Genomic DNA, 13,696 nt, shown 5'->3' with positions numbered 1-13,696 from the left:
CAAGCTTTAGCGTCTAATATGGTAACCACATGCGGAAGAAATGTCCGTCCCCAAACCATCAGAAATGTTCACCATTCGGCTTCTCTTGGAGAACAGTAAGGAAAAAACCTTTCATTTCTGAAAAGAATCGTCAGAGATGTTTACAGTTTGCCAAAACTTGCATAGATAAAATCATTTGAAGTGTTCGAGACATCGTTTTTTCTGGTAAAAATAAATGTTTAAATTTTTTCGGTTCTGAAGGTAAACGTTTTGTGTGGAGGAAACCAAACACAGAGCTGAAGAATTTCGGTGACGGTGAAGCACCTTGAGGGGAAGCGTCTTAGTTTGGAGATGTATGGCATACAACGAAGTATGAAATCTGGCCTTTATTAATAGAATAATGACAGCCAGGAGTTAAATGCACATGTTGAGCGATAATTTAATAACAAGTCCTGTTAAATTAAATAAAGAAAATAGTTTTTATTTTCAACAAGACAATGACTCCTAACATTGAGTCAAGTTGACGAAGGAGTGATTATTGTACAACCTTCCCCATAGATTTTTGACTCCATCACAATCTTTGGATGACTTAGAAAATTTACATAATACTCTGGACATACAAATTAGAAAACGGCACATTTCCAACAAAGATGATTTAAAGAAAGTGCTGCCTGAAGAGTGGTCAAATATCCCTTTAGAATTCATACAAACTGTTATTCATTCCATCCCTGGAATACTAAAGGCCATTATTGATGCGAATAGGATGCATGCGAAATATTAGAAACTATTTTTGCTAACTTATCGTGGTTTAACTAAGTCAGTTTCATATTGTGCAAATACTTATTTGAATCAAAATGTGTATATTTATTTTTTATAGCATTTATGACTTAATTTAGGAAAAAGTTTTTGTTATTAATATGTTGTTTCGTCTAAATGTATACAAGGTGCATCAGAAATAAGTACATTAATTTTAACTGATGGTAGAACTTTTCAAGGATAATAAATTTCTTTAATACTTTTTTTTCAATCATTCTTCATTATCAAGATAAAATTTAAAATAGTTTTGAACAAAATTCATTACCCGGTACTGAGCTGTTCAACTAAGCGATAAATACATACCAAAAACAGCTGCAAAAAAAGCTGGCAGGTTTCTGTACTTATACTGAATTCTTAACGTCTAAAATGTGTTATGATTATTGTTAATTTATTTTTTAAATTGTAATGTAAGGTTTACTTATATAATTTTCCGAAGATTTTCAATCACATGCACAAAAGTTCGTTCGTTAGGAGTTTGACGACTCGGAAACTTTTGTAAGTAGATCATGCAAACTACAATGGTGTTTTGCACCAAATGCCAAAACCATATCTATGTATTCACTATTTGAAAAATGAACCATTTTTAACAGATTTAAATTAATTCACTTGTCGAAACATCGAACGATATAAAGCGATACAAAATAAATTTGATTTGTTGACGAGGTAGGCGTAGCAGCAGTTTAATCTTTAACTCCCAATTTGGAAAATAGTTTTAATTCTGCAACAAGAGTAATTGGCACAACATGAATTTTAAGAAGCGAAACGTTAAAATAAAAAAGTGGTTTTAGAAAAAAATGGTACAGAGAAAAAAAATTGCTCTCAACGAGATTTCTCACTGGTTTAAATTAATGTACTTATTTCTGACACACCCTGTATGTTAAAATACTTAAAATGACGATAAGTTTGCTTAGTATTCATATATTTATGTACTATTTAAAATAATAACTGTGCAAATCCTTTTTTGATCCACTCTATAATTACTGTGAATGCGCAACATGACATGTATGTTAAAGCAATAATAAAATAAATTTTACTTGACACACTAACTCACAAAGGCCCTTCATCTATAGGGCTACGGGAGAGCAAATGGAGTATTGATTGTCCCTCGCAATTTTAAACAAACATTTAATTAACTCGTTATTATTATACCAACTGTCATACAAACTATTGCTACTCACGTTAAGGATCAGCTTCGTTCACATCATAAGTCCTCCTGACCCTTCGGGCGTCCCGAGCATACACGACGTCAAAGCGTCAAACCATAACAAACCGACTTTTAACACTTCGATTTTTACCCACTTTCAGACCGGCACAATCTTTCGCGAACACTCACTACATCTCTATGAAATTAAGTATTAATTCGCATACAATTTTGTGGTTTTTTCCCGAAGTTTTTGCCGAAATTTTATATTTTGAATCAGCGACGCGGAGAAGCGTACATACCATTTGCCAACCCACGCGCAATTGTTTTTTCGCAAAACCTACTTGGAATTAGAGCGGTGACGTCGGCGGCGTTGCGTGCGACACTGACGTGGTGAGGTGCACTGAAATATGGAAGCTGTGTTGAGAAAATTCAGATGGTGAGCAAGCAGTATTAGTGATATTGTTGACAGAGGGGCGTCGACGGAGTGCTGGTGATCGCTGGACTGCCACCACTACACCTTACAGTGCGGGAAAAGGTGAAAATTTGTTGGCAAGACGGAGGCAATTGAGAAACTTGCGGAAGAAAGATGACGGCAGTATAATGAATGAACGAAATCGTTTATTCCCAACGTCAAAGTCGCGACATAACCTCCAGCGGATCATGAGACATTCCAGTGTCTGTCTGAATCGGTTCGACAAGAGGGAGTCCAAAACTCGCAGGTTTTGCCCTAAGGGAGAGACAGTGCTCCGCAAGATGTTTGGGCTCCAAATCCAAGGTAAGTATCATATGTAAAAGGGCATATCGCAATGAACAACATAGAAGAAGTATTGACTAAGGAGAAGCACTTTAACGTCATAATAGGCGTGTTGGATTATGGGGAGAAAACGAGAGGATAAGAGAACTGGAACACCTGAGGAGTTTTGGTGAGTAGGTGTCTGAGGCGACTCTTGCCTACGACGCTTCTGGCCAGGGCCACATATTGTGGAGGAGACTGCCTGGGGTAAATTCCCGCTCACCAGAAGACCAGACCGGGTGTGTTGAGAGATTTTACCTTGTAGGAGAACAGGTGGGTGATGAATCGTAAATATGGGGCGTTGTTCAGTCAGTTTAAGATTATTAGAAGATCTAGTTATTAATGCTTTGTTGTCGAACAAAACACTTAAGTAAACAGATTTTACCAACAAAAATCAATTTAAAACCCGTTCATCGTACATAAAAATGTATTCCTTACATTATATTACAATACTACCTAACATAATAATTAATATTATTATATAAAACCGAGAAGTAAACATCACGAATCTCGCAATAAGAACCACCACACGCATCTACGTATATCTTCGTATCAGTGAAGTTATATCACATTAAAGGTAGCTATATGTATTACATACCTCTATAGTATAATATGATTATTACGTTACAGCTAAAAATGACTAGAAATTGAGCTTGTATAATGATTCATTACGTTGTTTATATACGTCTAAAAAGGACTACATAAGTACCACAACCTCTGAGCTGAAGAAAGTAGTCAATTCATATCAGTTGCTTGGAAAAGTATCGTTAAATTTAATTACCTAACTAATGATAATTATAATGAAAGACAAGCTCGACAATAATTAGCTGAACCTATTACAAGATAAAATTTTATTGGTCTTGGATACACCACCAAATTAAGCCAAAATATATGCAGTAAAATTCAAAGGGTTTTATCACCTCTTCCCCTCGGGGGAGGCAATTTTGTAAATGGCACTATAAACCTTCTCCTGCACCTCCTTGATCCTCTCTTTCATCTCACTATTAAAAGGGTCAAAACGCAGCAATCTCTTCTTTCTTCTGCAAGCAAGAGCTCTTTTTATAGCGAAGATCGATCACCCAAACTCACCTGTAAATGCCCTCTTTGCGCTCAATGGCGCAATCGAACTTCTTGGCAGGCACGTAAACGCCTAGGAAATGTATCACAGATTTGAGAGTATATTCAGTGTTGGCTACCAACTGCTCATAGAAGATTACGTGTAAAGGGCCTGTGAAATTGTGCAACCAGTCCATGCTCAGCTGTTGCCATCCTCGGAGGTTATCCGTCACGAACTGCTTCCAGTCTAAAAAAAAGAATTTAGCTTACTTTAAGCACAAGATTAATTCGAGTACATTTCCCGTTAGATCTTCTATATCTGTCAGGAGAAGCGAATCCAATGTGGCCACCACTTTGCCTATTGAACTCGGCATGAATAGCCTTATCTGGGGCTCGCACCAGCAAAACCGCCTTTGAAAACATGCTCCTAGCGTTGTTGCCCCACTCATGAGTTTTCACAGCCAGCACTGAAGAATTCACAATACTCTCAGCGGGAAAACCGTTTTTCAATAGTCCATAGTCCTTGTACACTGACCCTGTGTAATACCCCGTAGCTTGCTGAAGCAGGTACCTCAGCCAAGTGTTCCCGCTGCCCGGAAAGCTGACCAGAGCCACCGGTTTTTGAGGCCCCAAATCTTCCTCTGAGGGCACAAATTTCAAGTCAGAACACCACTGAATTCGGGATCTCTTCAACACGGGCCTCAGAGCCCCAGAGCTGTAGTCGTAGTTGGTTTTCAGTCTTCTCGGTATTTGGGGCCTTTGGAAGCTCACGGCTTTGTTCTGTTGCAAAAGGAATTTTTAAGGATTCCACGTCAATAGGTAACTCGGCTTACCTTAGAACCTAAGGGGATGTTAGCCTTCTTGAGCCCATGTAAGGAGAATGCAGAAAGCACCACCACTCCCACGATATAGCTTACGATTAGGAGGGCAAACAGGCAAAATTTGAATCTGCTAAGGACTGGCATTTGGCCATTTTTTTTTTGGTATAAATGGTCCCACTGTGATGATGTGTTTTCAGTGCATCAAACACCCTGTAGTTTTACAACTGAACGGATCGCGTTCATTTCGGAGAGTTTTGCCACGCTTGCTCACGCAATTTTGGATTGTATTTACTTTGTAGCTTCGCGTGTTTGTGTCTGTTACTCCCAAAAAGCCTTCACATTCTTTAACTCACCGTTTGTTTATGACTTAATCCCCAGACCCTCACCATTCAACTTCCATTCGCCTCGCACATTTCCATGTACAAAAATTCGAATAAAGACTCAAAAAACCGAGCAAATTTCTCGATATTAAATGCTAATTTGCCTGATAAACTTAGACCGATTTGCTGTTCCAGACTTGAATGAACTTTGTCCTATCCTATCTGGGTTAGACCGGGACGTCGCCAACGGTGATCGGACGGCGTCGACTCTCTGGATGCCGGGCGTCGTTGTGCAGTGGCGCACGCTTCGTTTTAGAGTGTAAATTTATAAACAAACTAGTGCTAAATTTAATCGAAAGTACTTGTTTGTTTGAAGAAGAATAATCTCCAGTTAGACCTGCTTATTGACCGTAAATTTAATATAAACGTTTTTTGGGGCAATTTATCGTTAACGTCGCAATTTGCCGGTTATAAACGTAAAATGTGGAAATTTGAACAAGATCCTTGGCAAAAACTAATAACCAGCGTGTTCCAAAAGATGTCGCCTCTTGATACTGCCATCTGTCGGTTTGTTTACGTTTTAATGGTTTAAATAATCGAAGTTTTCTATTTATAAAATTGCGGAAATAAATTGGGTTTTGTAACACTTTGCTTAATTCGGACTCTTATTAACGCAATTAAGTCAATCGAAATCCCAGAAGAATATTATAATGTTTATATTCAATAGGCTTCAAGCTGTGACCTAAACTAATACTTTCCTAATTGTAGAGAGTCGTAATAGCTGTAAACAGCAAATTGTATGTTACTTCACATCTCCTGGTTACCTTGCTACATCTCCAGCAAGTTTATTGATTTTTCCTAATCAAGTTTCTTATCTAGACATACCTCTAACTGGAGAGGCCTTCTCCAATGCTCAACCTTCGAAATTAACACTTTGTGCACCACCACACTCCTCCATATTGCTTCCCTGCACTATGACATATGTTTCGATTAAAACAAAATAAAACTTTGTGCGTTTATTTATTAGAAAACTACAATCTCTCAAGCAATACTTTAATAACCTAAAAACAGTCAAGATAATAATCGAGAGGAATATATACATCATTAAACACTTCCACTCATTACAGAATCACCACAAAAACACATTTGTTAAACACGAAACCTAATCACACAACCCGCCTTACTTCAAAGAACCTTTTTAAGTACCAAACTTGTGCAACCGTCATTGACACCAAAATAACTGCCTCAAAGAAAGACCAGGCCACTACCCGGGAATTGGTGCTCTCGTTTATCGCTCTATGAATCCTATCTCTAACTTGCATATACTCTTGTTCTTGTTTTACTCCAGTTAGAGATGCTGTAAAAACAATGTTAATGCTAAAAATACATCAATAAAAAAATTACTAACATGACAACTCTTTAATCATCTCCTCAAGCTTATTGGCTGATTGGCCCTCTTCTTGAGCTACTTGTTTCGGGGGCTCACCCACAGAAACATCAAACATGACCACTTTTGGAGTCATAGTTGACATTTTGTTTGAGAAGCAGAAAGTGTAGATTCCGGGGAAGTGGGCGGCGAATGAGTATTTTCCAGAGGTCTGGCGCTCTTCTTCGTATATGACCTTAGCATCAGGGCCAAGAATTCTGACGTCAATGTCCAGGAAACCCCCTTCGGCTATTTGAAAGCTTAGACCTAAGATAAGTTAAAAGTGGTTCAGATACTTGCTGCAAACGAATTTTTAGACTTAAAGTAGCACTAAAGTGGGTAAATTTAGGATTTGTTAAGTGTTTAAAAGCAAAAGTATGGTGTACATACCAAGTTTGGTGCCAGCTTCCACTTTTTCAAAGAAACATTCTTCAGCATGAGCGTCTACTGTAACGATATAGGCTTGAACTTGTGATATAAATAAGATAAATAAGCCGGATAATAAAGGTAAATAGGGCATATTTATGGAATTTTTAAACATTTTTAAACTTAAAAAAATTAGAAATGTTCATCAGCCACGTAATTCTTAACCTCAAAATTGATGAAGAAAAGACGTTAAAGTCAACTCCTACATACACGTACAACAATTTTGTCAATAATTATCTTTTTCTACCTCCTAACATTAAACAAAGACATGATGACCTTAACATAACAATTTTTTAGTTGCCACACTCGATGATAGAGGACGCGCTAATGCGAAATAAAAATATACCTAACCTTACATTAATTGTCAATATTTTTTTAGTAAAATGCATTAGTTTTAATTTCCAATTATAATGAATTAAAACGTAACAACAAATAAAAAAAACACGACATGTCTGAGACTGTAGTAGAGCTCCTCTTCTTCGATACATTTGCCCATGATAGCACTGAAGTAGGTGCCCCCTTTCGTGCCCCAAACATCAGCTAAGTAAATGAATTTTACAGGAAATCAACTTAGATTTGGTCCAATTCCCTAAGCCGGTGTACGTAACTGAGGTCCGCATTATCCCTCTGGGGGCGAGAGTGCAAGCAGATTTTCCAGGGGGAGTGCGATTAGGTGCCACAAACCCCAGTCAGTTTCAAATTGAATTCTTTGTTAATGACTTAGGAAAGCCTGGGGCTAGTACATTTGAAACTTTGGGTTCATTTGAGTATGATCAGAATGGCAAAATTAATTTGGAGTGTACTGCTGAAGTATCCAATAGAAAGATTCCTACTGATGGCTTGGTATTAAAGGGTAAAGTTGTGGCTAATTTAGTTTGGTTAAGACTTCTCTATTAAGAATTATTTGTTTAGGGCTCTATACAACAATCACTTTAGCTGTTTATGGGACATTAACTAAGAATCTGTCTGACCAATTAATTCAACCTATAGTAAACCCCACAATTCCTAGCCAGCCAAATACAATTGCTGATTCACAGCAAATTGTTCTAGGTAACACTGTAGAGCCAGAATGGCCACAGGAATGTGTACCACAGCAGCAAATAGGTATTCTTTTAATATAACACTGTTTTAGGTATAATTTTTCTGGTGATTTTAGCTGATTTTACCAGTCAGGCAACCACAAATTTCCAATCATATGGGCACAATCCTGAAACTTACACACAGTCCCAGCCGGAATATACAGAGTATTATGCTGATACTCCTAAGGATCCTAGAAGCTATCATCACAGCTCAGAACCAGAATGGGATAAGTCAAGAAGCAGGGAGAGTGATAGAGAGAGAGGCAGCAGGGATGTGTATCAAGTGAGTTCTGTGTTTAGTCAGAATAAATATAAGAATTTCATATTTCATGTACAATTAAAAAGGAAAGGGAACATAATGACAGGCGAGATAGGAGGTATTCTCAATCAGATAGTCGAGATAGAGAGAGAACTTCTAAAGATTATCATGAGAGCAGCAGAGATAGAGAAAATTATGATAGAGACCATGATAGAGGAGATTACAGGTTAGTAAATGTTAATGTTAGAAAATTCCACTTCAATCTTTGTGTTGTTTAGGAGCGAGAGGGATAGGAGTGACTGGGAAGACAGGGACAGGGATAGGCAGCATGACAGGGAAAGGGGGAGGGATAGAAGACATGATGATGGTTATAGGAGATCTGCAAGGTTAGTATTTGATTGTTTTAAAATTGCTAACTGAGTGAGATTTATAACAAGATATCGGGATGATCGTGAGGACCGAAAACGCCCAAGATCACCACCAACACATCAAAGCCCTAAACAACCACATTCTCCTGGAATTTCTGAAACCAATAAAGATGGTTCTGCCACTACTCAGGTGGAACCGAATGAGGAAACTTCTGAAAAATCCCGGAGAGAATCTAAGGAAGAAAAGCCAGTAAAGAAAGTTGATGAAGATGAGCCAGCAAAAGATGTGAAATGCTATTTTAGAGATTTTTTCTCTTTTCAAAACTGTTATTTTTAGGTTGAAACCCCTCCAGTTGAAGAAACATCTCTGATGGATGTAGAGGAGTTTGAGCCGATTTTAAGTGATGAAGACATATTGGATGACAATGATCATTACCAAGAAACTGAGTATGACTATACTGCCTATACTAATAATGATGATATAGTGCGGCAGTTTAATCCAGGTATGTTTCAAACTTTTTGGTTTGAAGCCTGAAGAGTGCTTTGTGGTTCTAGGTGTGAGTCAGTTAAAGAAATATGCTCCAAAAGAGACCATTTTGGTCACAGATGGTTGTATCAAAATAGAAGAAAATCTTAAAACCACCATTGGCATTGTTGAAGATTATTTCAGGTCCAGCATAACCAAATATCAGTTAGATAGCTTTAGTCAACTTAACACAGAGATAAAAGAAGAATTTGTGCATTTGTGTGAAAAGTTTATTGGAACAGTAAGTATTAAATTTCTCTCATAACAAACTAAGCAGCAAGCAAGTGGAGATGTCCAGTTCCTCCTAGTGGATGCTCACTTTTTATTTATCTTTTCAGAATTAATTTAAAGCAGTCACTTGCTGGCAGCATTCTGAAAACTATACAATATTTATTCAATACTTAATTATTAGCCAAATGATTTTTATTTTAGATCGGAGATGCAGCAACAATTCTTAATTTAATTAAAGTCTATGACACATTACAATCATCTCCACGGGAAGAAAATGCAGATCTGTCCAATCAAACCACATTTATCATTGAAACTATTTGCGATTGGGCTCGGATAGCTTTAAATTATGACATGGCAAACTGCCAGGACCAACCTGCATATAAAATACGCCACATTAAGTGCGGAGTCAGGTAAAAGTTGTCTTTATTTAATTTTCAGATTATTCTACTGTTGGACTTTCTTAGACTTGCAGAACTGCTGAGTAACAGCCAGGACTTCATTGAATATCTTCACAGCAAAAATATCATTATTCACAGTGAATTACTCGATTTATACCATCGAGATTTCATGGCCCTTTCCATCAAATTGATGATCCTCAAAGCCTTGGATACATACCTTCTTCATAAGTTCTCAGTAGAGCAATTTTTCATGGATTGCGGGTATAAAATCATTATTGAGGCTCTTCAGAAAAATCCTTTGGTACGCGAGAAGTTCTCGTTAACCTCGATTTTAAAGAAACTCAATTTGTATGAGATTCTCTCCAAAATGCACAGCATTTTAAGCAAACTCACTAATGTGTCTCATGATGTGTTCGCTGAAGAAATTAACCTAATAACTAAATCTCTGAATCAAATTCTCAATTACTGCAATAGCGATCCTTTTGTCATGTCTCAGCCCAAGAGATTTCTACCCGTAGCTTCCCAGTTTGAAATAATGCGCGCAGACACTCAAAACCTCCTAGTACATTACTTTAAAATATTCCACCTCTTGCAGTGCTTTATTCTGTTATTGACTTGTCCCAGCACTTTAAATCTACCCGCAATAAAAACCCCAATTTTCGAAATTGTCTCTGTTCTCTTGGAAACTCCTGAGGGTTTGGAGTATCTCTCAAACAATGCTGAAGCTCTTAATGTGCTCTTGAAGTGTCTCTTGAGAACAGATGAGGAGATGCAGTATAGCATCAATGAAAACATTGAGTTGCATTCGCACAATTTAGGCCTGAAAATTGCCTATAAAATCCAATGTTTGTATCACGTGGAGTGTTTATTGGACGTGGGATCTAAGGCTGGTTTTGATTGCGATTCTAGTGAGGTGATAGACGAGTTGCACAATATGTTTTGTCTGACGTTTAATTCAGTCGGAAAGTTTGCGGTTGGAGAAGTGTTGGGAATGGGGGACAATATCATGTGTTTGCTGCAATTTTCTGAGGATCGTAAATCGTTGAAACAGTCACCAGGAATTGGCTATATCATCGATCTCCTTTATATCCCCATAGTCACAGTTTCCAACATTAAATTCCTGGAGAAGTATTTAGGAAAAATCCGGGAAGTGGTGAGTTGGGGTGAAGCCAAAGCAATCGAAATAAACTCCTACTTGTCTCCACTGGAAAACCTTGACAATCTCAATTACGACAACATCTCCCCTCTACTCAACACAATAGAAAACCACATTGAGGGGGTAATTTCAAACCCCGGTCCCTCGGTGACAAGCCTAAGAATTCTTCAGCATTTGGGAATTTCAAATCACGACAACAAAAATTCGGAAAATCCGTTGTACAATTACACGGAACTGAAATACAAGCACGTAATCTTGCAGCTGTATTCACTAGACACAGTCACAGTTTTCGTAAAATTACTGCAAAAGCTTTGCAACCACTTTGAGCAGCCTGGAGTGCACAGCTCGATTTTCGTCTCTAATCAGGGAATCGTTTTGGTTAACCTTATCCATCCCCTACTGCTGCTACTCAAGAAAATGCAGGGCTATGTGATTCAGTGCAGAAACACGCAATTTAAAGACTTGACTGCAGTTCCAATCTTGCTGAGGACGTATAATTTGCTCAATAGTTTCCCCTCGAGTTCCAGCGCTAGTGCTTTAGCCCAAAAGTGTCGGATAATTATTATTGAAACTTTGATGGTCTACACTCAACCAGTAGCGGATGAAATGCATGAGAAGGACTCTCTGAACAAGACTTTATGGTCTCAAATGGTAGGGGAAGTCATCAAGTTCATCACAACAGCTCCATGCACTTTTGTGTCGGGACTTTTAATTCTCTCCGAATTACTGCCTCTGCCCTTGCCGGTGCATACCAGAGATGATCTTTCTAAAGAGGAAATTTCATGGACTATTAACTTGAGGAAACTGTGGTCTGCCCATTTACACCCGCACAGCGGTATTATTCAAGACACAGTGAACAAACTGTGTATCTCTACTCAGCCTCAGTTGTTAAATTTACTGAGAAGAATTTGTGTGCAAATTTCCGACTTGGCGGCCAACTCTGCATTAATGATTGCTCGCGGTTTTTTGGACACTGTGTATAACGCATTAATGGCCAACGAACAAAAACCCTGTACGAGCCACATCGCCAGGTTGTTGAATTTCTTAGCCTGTCTGGTGACGCACAGCACCGTTAAATGTGCAATTCTCCATATGATTCAGTCCAATTCTAATGTGACTGGAAAAACCGATGAAAAGTATTCCAGTTTAATACCGGCATTCTCGCAAATTTTGAAGCTAAATGATCTTCTTACCAGCCACATTCAATCGCAGGAGTGTATCTTGAGTATAATACAAAGTTTTTGTGATGCGGAATTGAGCCTGCTTCAAGCCCCATTAGATGGTACTTCAAAATTGTCTTCAGAAACTTATCTAGCGAATGCTTTACCTTTAAAAGAGCACTTGCAGACATTTATCGGCGTGATCCTCGACCATTTAGGTTCTGAAAACTCATTTGTGACATATTTGCCCATAGTGCGTACTTTGCTGCTTCTCACAGAGCATGATTATGGCTTTTATCACCTAAGGGAAAGTTTGCTGAAAAAGGAAAAACTGTTCTTGACGATGCTCAATCAATTGTCCAGAAAGTTCGCCAAGACCAGTCCCGAGTTGTTATCCACGTTAAACACCTTAATAGAGTTTTTGAGGGTATGTTTAACAACCGAAGAGAGCGACGGAAATCTTTTGTACTCTCCCAGATCTATTACTATGAGCGTTGAGGAAGTGAAAGGTCTGGTTGGCTGGAAGCCTGAGGAGCAGGATCAGCACCCCTTCAAGTTGCTTGAAGATACCTTAAAGGTAATGAGAGAAGGCGCTTATATTGTTGAAGTTAAATGTCAATTCCAGAGCGAGACTGAAGAGGACAACAGATTTGAGTCGATTTTGGAAGGTCTGACGTTGTTTCTGAAGCAGCTGAAGGGCATTGATAGAGTGGGCGCTCCAAAACTTCCTCAAGAAGTGGTTTTACCTGTTCCGGAAGTGCTGCTAACACAGTATTCTTGCAGGATAGTTTTTAGGTTCAAAAAATGAAACTATAAAGAGAATGTCATATTTATGGTTTTGGAATTGCAGCTCATCAGATGCCTGTGATGAGAGGCTTACAGATCGATATTGGCTGGTAATTCCTAATGAGGAGGGAGAGGTGGAATTGGAAACGGTAGAGATTTTAATAAAATTCATGTTAGAAAAGCAATAAAATCTTCTTTCCAAAGGTCCAGTGCGATCTCTTCGAGATTTGTCGTCAGCTGCCACCAGAATTCAATTTAATCAAGGAAGTGGAGAAATTGTGTCGCATTTCCAGAACTGATCCTTCCAATTTGGATAAAGCGATCAAACACGACGAGGAACAACGCAGCAAATCGAGAAAACCATTTAGTGAGTTGATTTCTCTTGATCTAATTCACAACATCCTTTTCTTATTTTAAAACCTTGTGTAGTTACCCCAATGCGCCCCCGAGGATTCCCAAGATCAGCCCCTCAAAGGCCAGATTTGTTTCGATCAAGACCCCCTAACACCTCTAGGCCTCCCTCATTGCATGTGGATGATTTTGTAGCTTTGGAGACCTGTGGAGCTCAACCTACAGGACCGACTGGTTTGAAATTCATCATGTTTACGACAGAGAAAGTGAATTTAATTTTCAGGTTACAATAAATTGAGCAGGGAGATTCTGGCTTCCACGAGAATGGCGAGAGGAGCACGAGGAAGGGCTTTTGTTACCTCTGAAAGGAGCATGCAGTATAACAGACAGATGTAAGTTTTCTTTTAACTCCATGCATAACATGGAGATGTATTTTGTTACAGATTGTGGTGGGGAGCTGCCATGGGGAGAAGTCCTTATTTTTAAATTTATGTTAGTTTTAAACATAATAAAATAACTTATAAAGTTAATAAAGTTTTAATTATGCTAAGATTTATACATAACAATCAAGGTAAATATGGATAAGGAACTAATGAAAATC

General features: G+C 38.3%; 3 protein-coding genes across 4 annotated transcripts; 1 reads left to right on the top strand and 2 right to left on the bottom strand.

The window, feature by feature from the left end:
- Positions 1-3,481: 3,481 nt before the first annotated feature.
- On the bottom strand, positions 3,482-5,286 carry LOC136419240 (WSCD family member CG9164). Of its 2 annotated transcripts, XM_066405448.1 has the most exons (5): positions 4,963-5,008; positions 4,622-4,819; positions 4,085-4,568; positions 3,822-4,035; positions 3,482-3,772 (listed from the first exon to the last, which is right to left on the bottom strand). In XM_066405448.1, exons 2-5 carry the CDS (start codon positions 4,751-4,753, stop codon positions 3,649-3,651), a joined length of 954 nt encoding a protein of 317 aa, XP_066261545.1. In that variant the 5' UTR covers positions 4,754-4,819; positions 4,963-5,008; the 3' UTR covers positions 3,482-3,648. The 2 variants fall into 2 exon arrangements, with proteins under 2 accessions (XP_066261545.1, XP_066261544.1); XM_066405447.1 differs by having other exon boundaries at positions 4,622-5,286.
- Positions 5,287-5,930: 644 nt separating this feature from the next.
- Positions 5,931-6,959, bottom strand: CHOp24 (transmembrane p24 trafficking protein CHOp24). The gene is made up of 3 exons (XM_066405486.1): positions 6,746-6,959; positions 6,338-6,622; positions 5,931-6,286 (listed from the first exon to the last, which is right to left on the bottom strand). The coding sequence occupies exons 1-3, from the start codon at positions 6,894-6,896 to the stop codon at positions 6,096-6,098; spliced, it is 627 nt and encodes a 208-aa protein (XP_066261583.1). The 5' UTR covers positions 6,897-6,959; the 3' UTR covers positions 5,931-6,095.
- A 179-nt stretch (positions 6,960-7,138) lies between these two features.
- On the top strand, positions 7,139-13,618 carry vir (VIR_N domain-containing protein). The gene is made up of 17 exons (XM_066405918.1): positions 7,139-7,289; positions 7,343-7,634; positions 7,694-7,885; positions 7,938-8,143; positions 8,206-8,345; positions 8,398-8,505; positions 8,557-8,773; positions 8,825-8,990; positions 9,043-9,254; positions 9,446-9,654; positions 9,709-12,535; positions 12,584-12,753; positions 12,809-12,893; positions 12,949-13,111; positions 13,174-13,329; positions 13,379-13,487; positions 13,539-13,618. The coding sequence occupies exons 1-17, from the start codon at positions 7,230-7,232 to the stop codon at positions 13,579-13,581; spliced, it is 5,355 nt and encodes a 1,784-aa protein (XP_066262015.1). The 5' UTR covers positions 7,139-7,229; the 3' UTR covers positions 13,582-13,618.
- The last annotated feature ends 78 nt before the right edge of the window (positions 13,619-13,696 follow it).

The sequence above is a fragment of the Euwallacea similis genome, chromosome 2 (genome assembly GCF_039881205.1).
Source record: "Euwallacea similis isolate ESF13 chromosome 2, ESF131.1, whole genome shotgun sequence".
In the NCBI taxonomy this organism is placed as follows: domain Eukaryota; kingdom Metazoa; phylum Arthropoda; class Insecta; order Coleoptera; family Curculionidae; genus Euwallacea; species Euwallacea similis.
This window is presented reverse-complemented; position numbering and strand designations above follow the sequence as displayed.

What these genes read in the sequence shown, in the direction of transcription:
- LOC136419240 (XM_066405447.1), bottom strand. Translation starts at nt 4,753, where the DNA reads ATGCCAGTCCTTAGCAGATTCAAATTTTGCCTGTTTGCCCTCCTAATC. An exon ending in TAGAAGATCTAACGGGAAAT is followed by an intron (nt 4,036 to 4,084) that starts GTACTCGAATTA and finishes TCTTTTTTTTAG; the next exon opens with ACTGGAAGCAGTTCGTGACG. An exon ending in CGCAAAGAGGGCATTTACAG is followed by an intron (nt 3,773 to 3,821) that starts GTGAGTTTGGGT and finishes TCTTGCTTGCAG; the next exon opens with AAGAAAGAAGAGATTGCTGC.
- CHOp24 (XM_066405486.1), bottom strand. Translation starts at nt 6,896, where the DNA reads ATGTTTAAAAATTCCATAAATATGCCCTATTTACCTTTATTATCCGGC. An exon ending in GGAAGCTGGCACCAAACTTG is followed by an intron (nt 6,623 to 6,745) that starts GTATGTACACCA and finishes AACTTATCTTAG; the next exon opens with GTCTAAGCTTTCAAATAGCC. An exon ending in GATGATTAAAGAGTTGTCAT is followed by an intron (nt 6,287 to 6,337) that starts GTTAGTAATTTT and finishes TTGTTTTTACAG; the next exon opens with CATCTCTAACTGGAGTAAAA.
- vir (XM_066405918.1), top strand. Translation starts at nt 7,230, where the DNA reads ATGTCTGAGACTGTAGTAGAGCTCCTCTTCTTCGATACATTTGCCCAT. An exon ending in AGTGCGGCAGTTTAATCCAG is followed by an intron (nt 8,991 to 9,042) that starts GTATGTTTCAAA and finishes TTGTGGTTCTAG; the next exon opens with GTGTGAGTCAGTTAAAGAAA. An exon ending in TCTTGCAGGATAGTTTTTAG is followed by an intron (nt 12,754 to 12,808) that starts GTTCAAAAAATG and finishes TTGGAATTGCAG; the next exon opens with CTCATCAGATGCCTGTGATG.